Source organism: Phasianus colchicus, chromosome 8 (genome assembly GCF_987193195.1).
Source record: "Phasianus colchicus chromosome 8, bPhaCol1.hap1.1, whole genome shotgun sequence".
In the NCBI taxonomy this organism is placed as follows: domain Eukaryota; kingdom Metazoa; phylum Chordata; class Aves; order Galliformes; family Phasianidae; genus Phasianus; species Phasianus colchicus.
This window is the reverse complement of record NC_143443.1, coordinates 12,668,743-12,683,926: the sequence shown is the minus strand read 5'-3', so window position 1 is coordinate 12,683,926 and position 15,184 is coordinate 12,668,743. Positions and strand designations below refer to the sequence as shown.

The 15,184-nt window shown below is 39.1% G+C and overlaps 1 protein-coding gene across 15 annotated transcripts in view; it reads left to right on the top strand.

The window, feature by feature from the left end:
- The window catches only part of ZMIZ1 (zinc finger MIZ-type containing 1), a 326,518-nt gene that overhangs the window by 289,331 nt on the left and 22,003 nt on the right, over positions 1-15,184 (top strand). For 12 of the 15 annotated variants that reach the window (XM_031602968.2, XM_090144977.1, XM_031602966.2 and 9 more), the window contains 7 exons: positions 746-860; positions 3,026-3,243; positions 4,650-4,848; positions 5,829-6,119; positions 8,355-8,537; positions 10,810-10,984; positions 12,222-12,408. In XM_031602968.2, the coding sequence (XP_031458828.1) occupies positions 746-860; positions 3,026-3,243; positions 4,650-4,848; positions 5,829-6,119; positions 8,355-8,537; positions 10,810-10,984; positions 12,222-12,408 (1,368 nt within the window). The remainder of the gene's footprint in view (positions 1-745; positions 861-3,025; positions 3,244-4,649; positions 4,849-5,828; positions 6,120-8,354; positions 8,538-10,809; positions 10,985-12,221; positions 12,409-15,184) is intronic. The other 3 variants (XM_031602969.2, XM_031602973.2, XM_031602970.2) reach the window with 3 other exon arrangements.

Below are 15,184 nucleotides of genomic sequence, written 5' to 3'. Positions count from 1 at the left end.
GTCATTAATTACATGGTGTGTACATATGCTGTGTTTATTTTGCAACCATTTAAGTTTTTTAATGAAAAGAACTGTAAGAAATGTTTACTTGTATCTGTGGACAAAGCTAATGGAAAAACCCAGTCTTCTCATCCACGTATTTATCTGAAAGATGTGGTGTATATCTGCAGTTGATTTTCTAGCATGCTGATTAGCTAATACTGTTTTTGGCATGCAGCTTATCCGTTGTGTGGGAGAACACTATCTGAATTTCAATTTACTTTTCAAAATGATGTTGAACTGCTATTCCTTTAAAGGCTCTTCTGGCCATTTGAGGACCCAGTGCAGACAGTGGAGCTGCAGTCTAGTCTCAAAATCTAATTGAATTGTTATGAGGCAGCTGAAGAAGTGATTGTTGAAGAGCTTGAGATGAATTGCAAAAAAATAAGTGCTTCTGAGCAACTGGCTTAGTGTCCCCATTTGAAAATCTGCCCTTGAGTTTATTTTTACTTTCACTAGTAACAGACCTTTATGGTAAAAGCCCTGTATTTTGATACAATCAAGGAATTCATTAATTCTGTGTGGTTTTGGTGAGATCACATTGCTGTTAAAGAAGAAACTTTATGCCTCTGGGAGTGCTAAGCTAAGAATGGAAAAAGGAGTGGGGAGTTAAGGTAATGTGAGGTGTTAATCCTGTGTTCCCGCCAGCAATTTGCCACCATTTAACCTTCCAGAATCTCATTCTCCTAAACGTTTGTTTTCACAGTGATGGGTCTTTCCCTTACGACTCTGTTCCCTGGCAGCAAAATACCAACCAGCCTCCAGGTTCCTTATCAGTGGTCACCACGGTATGGGGTGTGACTAATACCTCTCAAAGCCAGGTAAGCTTCACTTTAATGTTGCCTCCCTGCTAGATTTGTGTTTTGATTAATGCTTGCAAAATGAAAAGCTTTTGGGAAAATTCTCTTATGATCATTAACATGTCTGCGTTCTCTTTGTTGTGCTTTAGTGCTTTGCTGCTTTTTTTTCTTCCTTTTTTTTCTTCTTTTTTTTTTTTTTTTCCAGTTGTGTTCTTTTTGGAAGCATCAGAAAGGAGGTGACTGAAAGCTTCAATCAGCAATCCTCTTATCTGCATGCAGATGTCAGGATAGGGCATAGCACATATTTAAGCACTACAGGCATGACTTTGTCACCTCTTTGTAAACCTCTTAGGAATTCTAGTTAGATTTTTTTTTATTGAAAAAACAGTGTTTTTGTCTAGATTCTCAAAATGGCAACTTCTGTTGTTTTTACCTGGGTCTGTTGTTGCGTTCTGAGATCTGTTTGCAAAGTCTACCTCCATGCTGAGGTACTAACTACCAACTGCAGGTTGAACTCTCTTCAACCTCACTGTTGGTACTGCCTTACTTCACTAATATATTTCAGTATGCCTTGGAGCAAAAGCAGGATCTACTGGCTTCCAGGCAAGAGACACATTTATGTGATTTTCATTCCATTCTCTCCATCTTTACTTCTGTTTCTCTTCTCCAATGTGTTAGAGAAGATGATGCTATGCAGAATTATGCTGTATGAAGGAAACAGCTTTAATGAAAAGGATACAGGTTATCTCTGATAGTGTGGTCTCCAAGGGTTGTGACACAAGTCATACTCTCAGACAACATTGCCCTTTCTTATACCATGGATGAAGCACCTTAAACACATTGCCATGTTTTATGGGCACAAGTGATGTGTAAATCCAACCTGTTTTTTCCGTGTTTCTCAAATGAAACATTATTAGATCCCTTACCAAATTTTTCTGTTTGCTTGTTTTAAAAGTTTGGTTAGAAAAATAAAAACAAAAATGTTGTAAATTGAGTAATTTAGAAAAGAAATCATTCAGGAGCAAAGTCGTATAGATTGTCATGTGGCAGTTATGTGAACACTGTGGCACAGTCTTCCTTCAAAAATACAGATAGGTAACACTTACCAGACTTCATTTATTACTGTTGATTTCTTTTTAAAACCAAGGTCTCCCATCTAGGAGAGCAACAGCTGAATAAATATAAACATATAGGTCCATAATAGCATTGGCCAGAAAATGGAAAGATAGTCCATTGCAGAAATGTTTCGCTCTTAAGATGGAAAAAGAAAAAATGATTCGGTGTTTTGTTCTATCTTAAGAACACTGTTATATTATTTAAGCTCTTCATGATACTTCAGAGGAATGTGCAGTTAAAAAAAAACAAGTGCTTTGGTAAAAAGAAGATGCTTCTTCAGAATTACTGCAAGGAAAGGGTGAAACTCTGAAACGTGAGGGTTGGCTGTAGCTGTTCAGAGCAGATTGAGACAAATGGCAAGGTTTCCCATAAGTCTTCCTGCTCCCTGAGGGGATGAGCTGGACTCACAGATTTGGTATCACAAATCTCAAAACTGGATAAACTCAACACCACCTTGTGGTTTGGTCTTTTGCAAAAATTGTAACTCCTAAATTTCTTTCTAAACAGCAGGCAGATTTCCATGCAGGTAATCCCTGAACCATCATGCTTACATCTCAAAGAAAGTCATATCATCTTTGGTTCAATTGAAAAAAAAAAAAAGTACAAAACAGGCTAAGCCATGGAAATACATACTCTTAACAGTTTTTGCATCTGTAACATCCTTTACAGTATGTCTGTGGGGCTGGATACTTGTAAGTCCTACGTGAAGTCCTCCGTAAACAAAACAAACTGAAAATAAATGTGCTTTCTCTTAATTGGATCAGTGTCACCTAAAGAACATGGATCTAGCAGGTCTTTATTGAAACTTTTTAGTAAGTGCTCTTGTTAACTAAGTAGAATCTAAACTGCCCTCTGTGAAGGAAAATTAGGTATCAGAGACTCTTGATAGTTTGAAAATGGGTAAAGGAGAGATCATCAGAAGCCAGTGCATCTAGGCTTCAGCAAGACACATGCTTAGAGTTCAGAGTACAAGATGGTTATATCGTAATTTATTGATTCCATCAAATCAACACAATTTGCTTGATGTAGTTCAAAGTACATCCCCTTATTCTCATGTTTCTTACTCACAGGTGCTGGGAAATCCAATGGCAAATGCTAACAACCCTATGAACCCAGGAGGAAATCCCATGGCTTCTGGGATGACTACCAGCAACCCTGGAATCAACTCCCCTCAGTTTGCTGGACAGCAGCAACAGTTTTCAGCCAAGGCAGGCTCCACTCAGCCGTATATACAGCAGGGCATGTATGGGCGACCCAACTACCCTGGAAGTGGAGGCTTTGGTGGGAGGTAAGGTTTACCTGTGTGAGGTGGAGAAGGGGTGTAAATAGTCGATGAAGCTTGTTTTAGTGATGTGATGGAAGTGTCACACACTCATTTCGATGCGTTAAGTCTCAGTAGTTATTTTATGCTGGTTAAATAAAATGCTTTTACAGCTTCAGAAATCAGCTACTCAAACTACAACAGAATTCATCACAGTAAATGGAAATGGCTTAGGTCAATCAATTAGTTCTAATAAACCCCCCAAATAAAGTTTTAATTAAGAGAGATTGTTAAATAGACCACAGGCTTAGGAATGATTAACGTTTAATAAGGCCAGGTTGTGAAAGATATTGATGACATAATTTATGTGCTTGTATGGAGAAATAAACTTGGGCATTAGGCAACAGTAGATTCTTATGGATGGAGCATTTCTGCCCAAAGTCTTGTACCACAGCAGGCATTTTGGAAAAAAATAAATAAATAAAAATGGAGGAGGCGCAGATTTTGTTAAGAGATGTGATCTTACTGTGTATTTGTTTTGTTTTGGATAAGTAAATAATGCATTTGCAAAGTAGGCCTAAAGTAATAGCCTGGGCTTTGTTAAATGTTGACATTCTGTATATGTCCTTTGTAAAGAAGAGTAGTAAGTCCACTTAACAGAACCACCATTTATGGCCTCTCAGCAACGACTGCTGGAAAGGTTGTTAACATAATCAGTCTAATGTGAAGAATATAAGCTTAGAACTTGAATGTCTTGATCTCTCATCTCTGGCACTGATCTACTGAGTGACCTTGAACAAACCATGAAGTTTCTGTACCTCTATGTTAACATCTCTAAAATGGACACAGTAGTGCTGACCCATATTTATAAAGATACTAGAAGTCTTGGAGTTGAAAAGACAGGATTTCGTTTCATTTATATTATGATCAATAGAAGACCTGGCTAGGAACTGCAAAATTCATTGTGCAAGATCTGGAAGGAGCTGATTGCAGTGGGTCTCTCCTTGCTGCTGTGCTCAGGTTGAGGGAGGAGTGCTTTTGCACTTGGCATAGTTTGCCACCAAGGCGGGTGAATGTGCTTCTTTGGAGGCAGCTGTCTGTCTGTTCATGCTGCTGTGCAGTCTGCCCTTAAATTATTGAGAAATGGAGTACACATTAACTTTTTGGATTTCAGCTCAATTTCTCAGTAAGCTGCAGAGCTGCTGCAAAGCAGTTCAGTGCCCTCCAGCAAACAACCAGGGGGAGATGTCTTGCAGTCCTGGTAGCATGTGAGCAGCTCTTGTATCTCACTTACATGCTGAATTTCTCCTCCTGCTGACTCCCACTGGGAATTGGTAACATAGTTTTGAAACAGTTCTTCTGGATGTGGAACACTGAAGTTCAGAACAAAACCAGACAGGTCTCAATTGTTTCTATCTTTTTTTCCTGGTCAGTTACCCTGGAGGCCCCAATACTCCCGCAGGGATGGGCATCCCGCCGCACACCAGGCCACCAGCTGATTTCACCCAGCCAGCAGCTGCCGCTGCCGCCGCTGCAGTTGCAGCTGCAGCTGCTACAGCAACAGCTACGGCAACAGCCACTGTGGCAGCCCTTCAGGAAACACAGAATAAGGACATGAACCAGTATGGACCGGTAAGAATGTAGCTCCTATGACTTCGTACCTGCCTGATTTGGACCATCACAGGGAACTGGGCTGCCTTCCCTTTATTTATTTATTTTATTATTATTATATAGGGTGCCAACCTATATTTTTGCATGAGCATGGTTATAAATGCTTATGAGAAACTGGTGGAATATATGTTGTTAATGAGTTGAAGTGTCCCATTTTTCCCCAAAAAGTCTGTCTTTTGTGGTTCATAGATTGTCCCTTTAAACAGTCAAAGACTACCTGAAGTTACGGGTACGTCTGGTGGAATGTATTATTTCTGCCTTTGCTAGTCCTGTGAACCTCTAAACTGGAGTACCTGGTGAAATGTTTCAGAATCTCAAAAATGGTTTTGTATTGCTTGAGTAATTGCTTATTTTGCCAACTGCAGTCGGTTTGTGTTCTCCCTTCAGACAAGGAAACAACAATAGAAAAGAGATTTGCTTTTTAATAATTCTTTCTGCCTGAACGGCTATGTGAGACATGCATTTCTGGTGATCCATAGCCTCCAGCACATCATGATTTGCTGTAATATTTTTTTTTTCTGAAAACAAACAAGGGTTCGATTGCTTCAAGTTTTCTCTTTAGCAAACCTCTCAGAGTTTTGAAGTATATAGGCGCGTATGCCAGGTGATGTAATGAAGAATAGCATCTTAGAAATTGTAGCACAGTGCTGTATGTATGTAGCGAGCTTTGTAGCCTAACCATTATAGACTAGCATTTTGAAACTGTTGCTCATTGTAGACATGCCTGTCTGTCTCTCTTATGTCTTTTACGATTCTAAGTGAGCTTTTATTATAAATAACATCACCACCCATCAAAAGCTGGAGAACGTTAAAGGAAAATGCGACATAACACATCCCTTTCTTTTTCCCCTCTCCCCCCAAAAGCATGTTCAGCCCCCTCTTCCCATTTTAAATGCATGTCGCATTTTATTCTTTTTTTTTTTCTTCTTCTTCCGTTGAAGGTTTGTTCCTCTTTCCAGATGGGTCCAACTCAGGCTTACAACAACCAGTTTATGAACCAGCCTGGTCCTCGTGGCCCTGCTTCAATGCCAGGCAACATGAACCCAGCAAGCATGGGAGCAGGAATGACACCTTCCAGCATGAGTGGGCCACCCATGGCCATGAACCAACCTAGGCCTCCTGGAATGAGTCCCTTCAGTACCCATGGGCAGAGGATGCCTCAGCAAGCCTACCCAGGCCCGCGGCCTCAGTCTTTGCCTATACAGGGCATAAAGAGACCATACCCAGGAGAGGTAGGAAGTTCTCTAGCTTGTTTTAGTTAGTATAGAGCATTATTTTGGCTGAAGGTTGCTGTATGCTAAATAATAACTATTATTTAACTATTATTAAACCTCTACAGTAACTATATCTTTGTTCCAAACTTACAAGCAGGAAAACTGCTTGTAAAGTCTGAGTGACAGCAGTTATTGATTTTTAGCTTCTAAAGTACTCAGATTGGTCTTTGATATGTTAGTCAAAATTACAAAAATCATTAAAATCAAGAAAGGCTCTAAACCATCTGAGTCTTCAAAATGTCACTTTGAGGTTCTCATGCTAGGTGGTAGAGTCATAGACCTTAAGCACACTTCCTTCAGAAGAGTGGATTTATTTTGCTTGACAACTTCAAAGAGATGTTCAAGGGTGAAATACTTCATTTGAGCCCAGTATGTATGTGGTCTACATTTTCTTGAATGGTTTTATTGTTCTAAGGAAGTACAGGGCATACGCTGTATAAACACCAATAGTAATAACATTTATTTTGAAGACCAAATGCTTTCCAAACCTCTTCAGGCTTGATTTTCATAGGTGCTTAGATGAATATAAATCATGCTGAGCTCATGATCCCTCTGTGTCAGCACTTACCTAATATAAGTTTATTTGGAGTGCAGTATTTCTAAGTTCTCATGCTGTTATGTGAGACCTGAGTGACTTCATATGCAAAATTACTTTGCCATGGACTTGTATTGTGACTTTGAGCAGTATAATTAGGGTCAAAATGATACAAAGATTAAAACAACTAAAGGTGTAGGCAGATGTGCTTTTGCATTTTAAAATGCACAATGACATTTTACTATTAAAATTGGTGAGAATTAGGCAGTAGGTGCTTTTGAGAATTCCATCCGTTACCTCTCTGCATCTGTATATGCCTAAATGTCTTTATAAAACTAGCCACCAGTTACTGGCTTCAGATATAATTTCCTAGTGAAATTATGTATAAAACAGAGACTGTAGTAATAGCTATAACTCAGCTGTAAAGCTTTCAATATTATTATTTTTTCCCCAGATGTAATAACAATAGTAAGAGTTTATAGAAAACATACAGCAAAGAGTACTATGGCATGCACAAAATATAGCAAGCGTTATTTCTAGAGCTGCATATATTTATTCAAGACTAGTTTTTTCCTAATCCATAAACTGTTCTTTAAAAAATCTGGAATAAAAAAAAAATAATAATTAAAAAAAAAAAAAAGGAGGAATTGTTTTTCTGGGAAGGTCTTTCACTCTGTAGAGCGAATGTTACCACTTACTCTAAAATAATAAAAATAAAAAATACTTGTCTTCAGATTTCATGTTTTAGGGAAGGCTGTGGCTTCTGTTTTTCTGTTTCAGAAGCAACTTTGTAGTCATAACTGAATATGATCATGTTCCCAAGAAGTTAATACTGATCAGAGCCTAACTGTTGCATGCCTGCTAGTCTGACAGCGCGCAAATTCTGTAGATGCTGTTTGTATTTTGGTTTTTGAGAGCTTAGTTTATGGAGACTTCTTATTAATCAATTAATCATCAAATTGACATTTTATTACCTTTGAAGTTACAGTTTTCATTATTTTCATTCTGGAAATGCGGCACAGTACTCACAAGAGTTAGCAAGGTGTTTATGACAAATACCAACTTGTATTTAGCTTGGGTACAGCTGAGCACTGTCACTCAGGGCCAGGGTGGCAGCTGTGTTGAGCAGTAAGAATGTGCTATTTTGTGTACGTTCTAGAATTGCCATATTTTTAAGGTACTTTTTCTTTCTGTGCTTCCATTCTCCATCTGGAAATGGAAACACAAGGATGGTGCTGGTAGTGCTTATAAAAACAGAGAGACTGTGAACATTTCACATTTCTACAATTCTAGGTTTCTTTTTGAAACTAGAATTTCCGTTTGAATCATAAAGGTAGCATAAACAGAAGATTGTGGGGACTTAACAACACCATAAGGGGTGTGTGTGTGTTTGTGGAGATGCAGGGAAAAATGTATGTGGTTGATCTTATTACTCTTCAGTTTGTGGGACTTTCACTCTTCTGAGTGAATATACACTTCCAGCCATCAGGGTGCTGGTTTACGCATGAATGATACTAAATGAAGGAATATTCACTTGGAGATTTGAATTTGTTCTGTTTTGATTCTACCACCTAATATATACTAACAATCAATTCAGGACAGTTGCTTGCAAGAAACAGACCTTTGTTTTGTTTTCTTTCATCTCCGTTGTGAAATAGCCAAATTATGGAAACCAGCAGTACGGACCAAATAGCCAGTTTCCAAACCAGCCTGGTCAGTATCCCACTCCCAATCCTCCAAGACCCCTTACATCTCCCAACTATCCTGGACAGAGGATGCCAAGCCAGCAGAACACAGGGCAGTACCCTCCTCCAACAGTCAACATGGGGCAGTATTACAAGGTAAGCATTTTTAGATTCTCAGTTCGCATTTGGGTAGACTTTTATGGATGAAGTCATATTTATGACTTCTCAGCTACTGCTTTTATATCATAAAAGGAAAGACAGAAAAAAATACAGTGCTTATACTCATGTTCTAGGTATCAGAGGAACAAGTTTATCAGCCAGGTTGGATTGCAGTTTCAGACCAGTTCATAAAGAAAACTGAATGTTACTGTGACTCATTAGGAGCTCTTGGTTTCACTTCAAATATAGATTCTAAAAATAAGTACCTAATGGATACAGCTGTAAAATTTTCACCTGTTCATAACAAACTACAAGAAACAGCTTTGGAAATTTGTAATAAAGAAGTTCCACATTGCAGCATCCCAATTTCAGACCTACAGTGCTCACTGTGAGGTTAAACTAGACCAAAATTAAAAGCTGTTCCAGCTGTAGAATTCATGTTCTTTCTCCCACTTCTCCCTGTTTTCTCTGTTGTTGTTGGTTTGTTTTTTTGTTTGTTGTGGGTTTTTTTTTTGTTTTTTGGTTTTTTTTTCCCTGTGCTTGTTTTGGGCAAGAAGTAGAATTGTTTGCGTGTTGTATAAAACCTTTTTTATGGAATTATCCCGATTGTTTCTGATTATCCATATTGAGTTTTACTGAAGACCTTCTGAAGTTTGACATCTCTTGCACACAGATACTTCAGTGAATATAAAAATTGAGAGGATGTGGATGATCTGATCTGCTCTTAAAACATTAGCTCTAGGTTACTTTCTCATTTTGGAGGTTGGAAGGTGCAAATTTGTCTTGGATTGGAATTTCTTGTGTTAATCACACAGAAAACACACCACTGAAAAAGGAGCCAAAAAAAAAACCCAAACCCTTTTCTATAGAGTATCTGTTCTATGTGCAGCTAAGCTGTCCACTGCAACTTGCCCCAGGAAATCCTGTTGCATCATAGCAGCTTTTGCAGAAGAACACAACAAGGTGACAGATCCTCATCCACTGCAGTTCCAGTGCAGTCGATTATGCTAAAATAACAGCAGAAGATTCCTTTGAAGTTTTAAAGTGACAGATTTAAAATATATATTTTACATTTGTTTATTTTGGCTGGGTTTTAAGGGTTGTTTTTTTTTTTTTATGAAATAGTTCTGATGGGGGATTTGTGGTCTTTCCAGTGCATTTTGTATTCAAATATAGACCGTTCTTGGAAACACTTAGAAAATAACTTGTCAAGAAGGGAGATTATCTCTGGCCAGGGGAAAAATAAAAATTCCATAGATGAAGCCTAAACCTATGGACTATAATGGTCGTGGAGACAGGAACTGTATGTTTTAATGAAAAGAAAAAAAAGAACACACACACAGAGAAATGTAGGATGGAAAAGTAAAGACTTAGAATGTAACTTTCTTCTTGGGTACATCAGAGTACCTTACTCTAGCAGCATGGCGTTTAGATGTGGAATCAGATATGCAGTCCTCATATTCTGGCTGCTTGTTAAGATGTTCATCCTGTGATGCTCTGCTGTGTGTGTACTTATGGTACACTATTAAAGGAGGGTGCCAGGAGTTGCAGTTTTGTTTAGTATCATCATCTTTCATATTATTCTTACTGGTTTATTCTGTTACCTCTACCCTTCCCCTTAATTGCAAGAAACAAAACCAATGGTGTTTTAATACTAGAACTGCTGTTTATAATCAACCATCTGTTTTCTTTTAGCTAGTCTGATTTAGCAGCAAACAGAGAACACAGTCAAACTGTAGATGCGTAGAATAAAATAGATCCCCTGAGCCTCAGAGCCTTCATTCTGAGTAGGTGAATTGGACAGGAGTAGAAAAAAAGGGTAGATGGAAGTGAAAGGGTCACAGACATTCTTATTCTATGTCCTTGGATTTTGTTTTTCGTGTAGGCATTTGAGCATAGGGTCTTTTTGGAAGGAAACTAAAGAGGTGCAAAGGGCTGGATGGGTTGGAGTGGTGTGGAGAAACTGAAACAGTTGGTTGTGGAAAGAGAGCGTTCAGTGGAACGCAGTAAGCGTCTTAGCAGCCTTGCTTTTTGTCTGGTCATTGCCTGAATGAAACTGGCTAGTCTGCTGGTTCCAGATCCTGCTTGCTTCTTCTGGTCTGCCTCTTCCCTGAAGGCCTCATGGGACATCCTGTGGTTTCTCTTCCTTCTGGAGACAGAAGAGCCTTCCTCCTTTGTAGTCCTTGATGTTTGATAACAGTACAGTTCACAAAGCTTATTATTGTTACTTTCAGACTGCAATAACAATGTGATGTTATTTATTTTCTAGCCATCAAGGCCTGTACCTGTGGCAAATTACCCTCATTCACCTGTTCCAGGAAATCCCACGCCACCTATGACTCCAGGGAGCAATATTCCTCCATACCTGTCACCTAACCAGGATGTCAAACCACCATTCCCACCTGACATTAAGCCAAATATCAATGCTTTACCACCACCTCCAAGTGAGTAGCAACCAGAATACTCCCCCTGTCATTTATTGTCCCTTTATTCTTTGCCACATACATTTCAGTCTGGAAACCAGGTTTGATTGCTGCTCTGGGAGAGGCTCAGATTGCTAAGTTGTAATAGATGGCATGGCCCTGCTGCGCAGTGCAGACTCTGTAGAGTGAGGAGAAAAGAAAAGGAAAGATTACTGTCCCCTCCTAAAATAGAATATCCCAAGAAATTCTTCAAAGTTAAAGTATTCTTTACACATTTCTTCAAAGTATTCCTTTGATACGCTTCCTAGTGATAAAACATTTAATTTCAAGTTGTGTTCTGTGTGCTTGGTATGCTTGTTGATTGTATGAACTTTTATTGTGGTATATTTTGTTCAAGGACAAAGCCATTCATTGAACATAACAGCAGAATGGCATATGATGTGAATATTTATAGCATTGTCCCTATTGTGATCCATACAGGCTTAAGAATATTCAGTAGCATGCCAAAAATTGATATATGTTCCTTTCAAAGCCACTCAACCTCACAGCTACATTTGGCTGGGAATAGGGAAGGAATAACAAGATCTCTCTGGCTCTATACTAGCACAAGATGTTTGATGTTTTGCTGTGACTGATGAACAGTAGGAGATATTACTTACTAGGGAATTGGGAGAATCTTTGTTTCCTAAAATGGACTTCTGCTGCATTAGCACTTGCAGCCAGTCTTTGGAATTCAGGATAGCTGAAAAATGAAGTAGAAGAAACTGACTTGCAGTATTGTTTGGGCAAAAACATAGTATTTTAAAGGCATTTGGTCTGTATTGTTTAGCTGTAAATTACCATAAAATCTTGTGTTGCTAGATCAGATAGCAATTGTGTGCTAGTATATTTGATCTTGGGAAAGATCCAGTTGAAACTAATTGGGTAATGTTCTGCTCAAAGCAGAAGAAATAGCTAAACATCATTGCTGTTGGCCATAATCAAGAGTTGTCAGTCTTTCTGCTAACAGAGTAAGGCTGGACACCAAACCTATGCGGTGATAAAAACACAAGTTCTTGCCACACTGTTGCCCAGAATAAAAGGAGAACAAAAGAGTCAGGTTTTCCATCGTTATCAGCCTTTTCACTTGACTAGATCCTGTAGCTACTTGTGTCTTTCTTTTGTGTGTGTATGAACCTGCAAAGTTAAACCCAGTAGCAGATCGCTGTGCCATTTGTTACTATTCTGTATAAATATACACATTATTATTGCACTGCAGATGCTAAAGGGAAAGTTCATGCTTTCTCTCCCTCTTCGATCCCAGCCAACCACAATGATGAGCTGCGTCTGACATTTCCCGTGAGGGATGGTGTTGTGTTGGAGCCCTTCCGGCTGGAACACAACCTGGCAGTCAGTAACCATGTCTTTCACTTACGGCCAACTGTTCATCAAACGCTGATGTGGAGGTAAGCTGAGTCTTGTTGTGAAGAAGTCTTGCACCAGCGATGGAGAATTGGCAGGCCATGTGAACTTCATTTAGGTTTGCCATTTCACTTCAAAAACTGTGGCCTAGCTTGGAAAAGTCCCGTTTATGCTCACAGATAATCTCACCTGCTGATTTCCAAAGGCAGTGTGTTTTAAAATACTTCCTGAGGGATGTTGCATTCCCTTGCTGATAGCACACCCTGAAAAGTCGTCGTAACCATTTCATCATTTCTGCTCTGGGCAGAATGAGTGCGGGATGTGCGCGACCAACACTGGTTCAAACTTTGATGTAGCAGACTCTGAAGCCCTGGGTGCTCTGTGACCTGTGAAATATTAGTTGCAGGTATAGCTGAAATTAAATGGCTGAATATCTGATAATTAAAAATAACACGCTAAAGAAGAACCCAGTTTAGATGCCTGATAGCATCAGTTGGAAAGAAGACTGCTTACATCCTCCAAAGTTTTGAAACTGATTTCATACATCCCCTCTCTTCCATGAATCCCCAAATAAGGATGGATCAGAAATACAGAACATAGCTTCCCATGCATAAAGTCTCCTGTTTTTCAATTACAGCAAATGCTACTACTTTCCAGTACAGAGAAATAGTTTTCCTAGGTGGTAGGAATTTAATTTGGATTTGCATGAGTGATTCCAGCTTATGTGCTGCTGTCAACATTTATATCAGCTTACAATCAGAGCCAGATTTCTTTTTCTATTTGTATGTTTTCGAATCCTGCCAAATAACTCTGTCTCCTGTTTTTCTCAGAAAGTATTTCAGTGTTATCCTGTTTTCTGATTGCATTGTTTGAAGCTCTGTGTACTGTGGAGCTTGGATAGCCACTCACTATCTTGTACAGAGATTGTTTTACAGGTGTAGCAGCTGAGGTGGTAAAACACTGCATCTTCAGCACATTTTCTGCTATGCCTTCCTCACTTTCAGCTTCTTCTGAGCCTGGATCAAATACACCCTGGCCAAAAGGGGACTAACAACTTGTAGTTTCAGCTTTTTCCACCTGAGGACCTTCTTCCCATTTACTGGAATTCATTTGAGACTTCCGTTTTTATGGCATGGACAAAGCACCAGGTGTTCAGGGGTAGCAGAGAGATGTGCTGGGTTCACTGCCCCCAGGATGGACTCTGGCTCTAAAGCTGAGACTGGACATAGGATACAAGAGTGGTTTGCTGCCACAGTGCCCAAACTTGAGGAAGCCTGGGGGTTAGAAGTGAGAGAGATTTCAGACAGACCACATCCAATAATTAACACCTAACTTTGAGGTCAGTTATTGCTTACTTGAATTTCATTATCATGGAGTACTAGAAGCAGAGGGAGTTTTGGCAGTTATTTGCTGGTTCTTATTAATAAGTAATCACTACTGGGGATTGTGCTGGCTCATTCAGTAGATTTATAGTGCTGCACTGAGGCATGAGGCTGTTTCTTAATATCTGTTCTTTCTTTCTGTTCGTTCTTTCTTCCTTAGCTCACCAAACACACAGCCTTTATTTAAACTCATTTTAATGAAGACTCGTAGGTAAACTGTGCTCAGGTCTACTGTTTTGAAAAGCTTGTCGGTGGTGGGGAGAACGGATGGTCCTGTAACAAAGTCATTGCAAATTTACCTCAGGGCTGGATGGGTTCCAAAAAAATGAATTAGCCACATGTGTGGAAGGATTTTGTTTTTATAGAGAATGATGGAATTGAGCCAGTTCTGAATATTTTTCTGCCAGTTAAAATATTCAGCAAAACCTCTCACGTGTACACTCGTTACGAACTGTTTTTGTCCCCATTGGGAACTTTTCATGGTTATGAGAAACAGAAGATTGAAAGCAAGAAATTGAAGCTGGCTTGAAGCTGACTCAATCTTAGCACTACTTAGTTATTAGCGAAGACCTGCTGGGGGGCTGAGTGCTAAGAACACGAAGGTCTCCTAATCTCTGTTCTCACCCTGAGACTTTCAGAAGACCTGGCCAGAGTTCTCAGGAATGCACATAATCCATTTGGGTTTTATATTAGAGGCACTGAGGCTTGCTTGCCTCTGGGTTTCAGTGGTTTGCTGTATGTTCTCATGAGATGAGAATTTCCAGTAGATCTTGCAGAGATCTTTCAAAACTTGTCAGTAAAATACTAGAAAAAAAAACATCTAGGAACACTTGATAGAGAAGGATTATACTGAATGGTCACGTAATTTGTATTCTGTGCTTTTCTTTACTAAAAACAAAACAAAACAAAAAGACATTTTTATCCAGTACTAAATCTAGATGTTTTGAAATCTGGAGAAGACGGTGTTAAGTCAGAATTCAACTCTCTATTTCTGGATAAGGAAAATGACAGTTAAGATGATAATCTGAATGAACTGTTCCTTGTGGATCTTACAAAGACGTATTCTTCCAGACAAGATGAAGAAATGAGCACCTGAGTTTTCAAGCATAGAAGATAAACATTGGGCAGAACGTTTTAGCTATCACAAACAGCAGAATTCCAGCATTTCAGTTCAGTTCCTCATGTTCTTTTACATTTCTTCTTCAAATTGCTCTTTTCTAACACACTGACATTTGTCTGTGACACTTAGGAGTCATAATCTCTACCCATTTAATTTTTATTAACTTAGTTTAGCCACTCCCTTTTTTTGGAGGTGTTATAAATCTGATTTTGAGGTGCTGAATAGCATGTGATATTTATTAGTAGAGAGAGGAAGGGAATCCTACTCTGAAAGAAGTTGTAACTTGGGTAAATTTAATCCAAGCTGTGTTAATTTGGA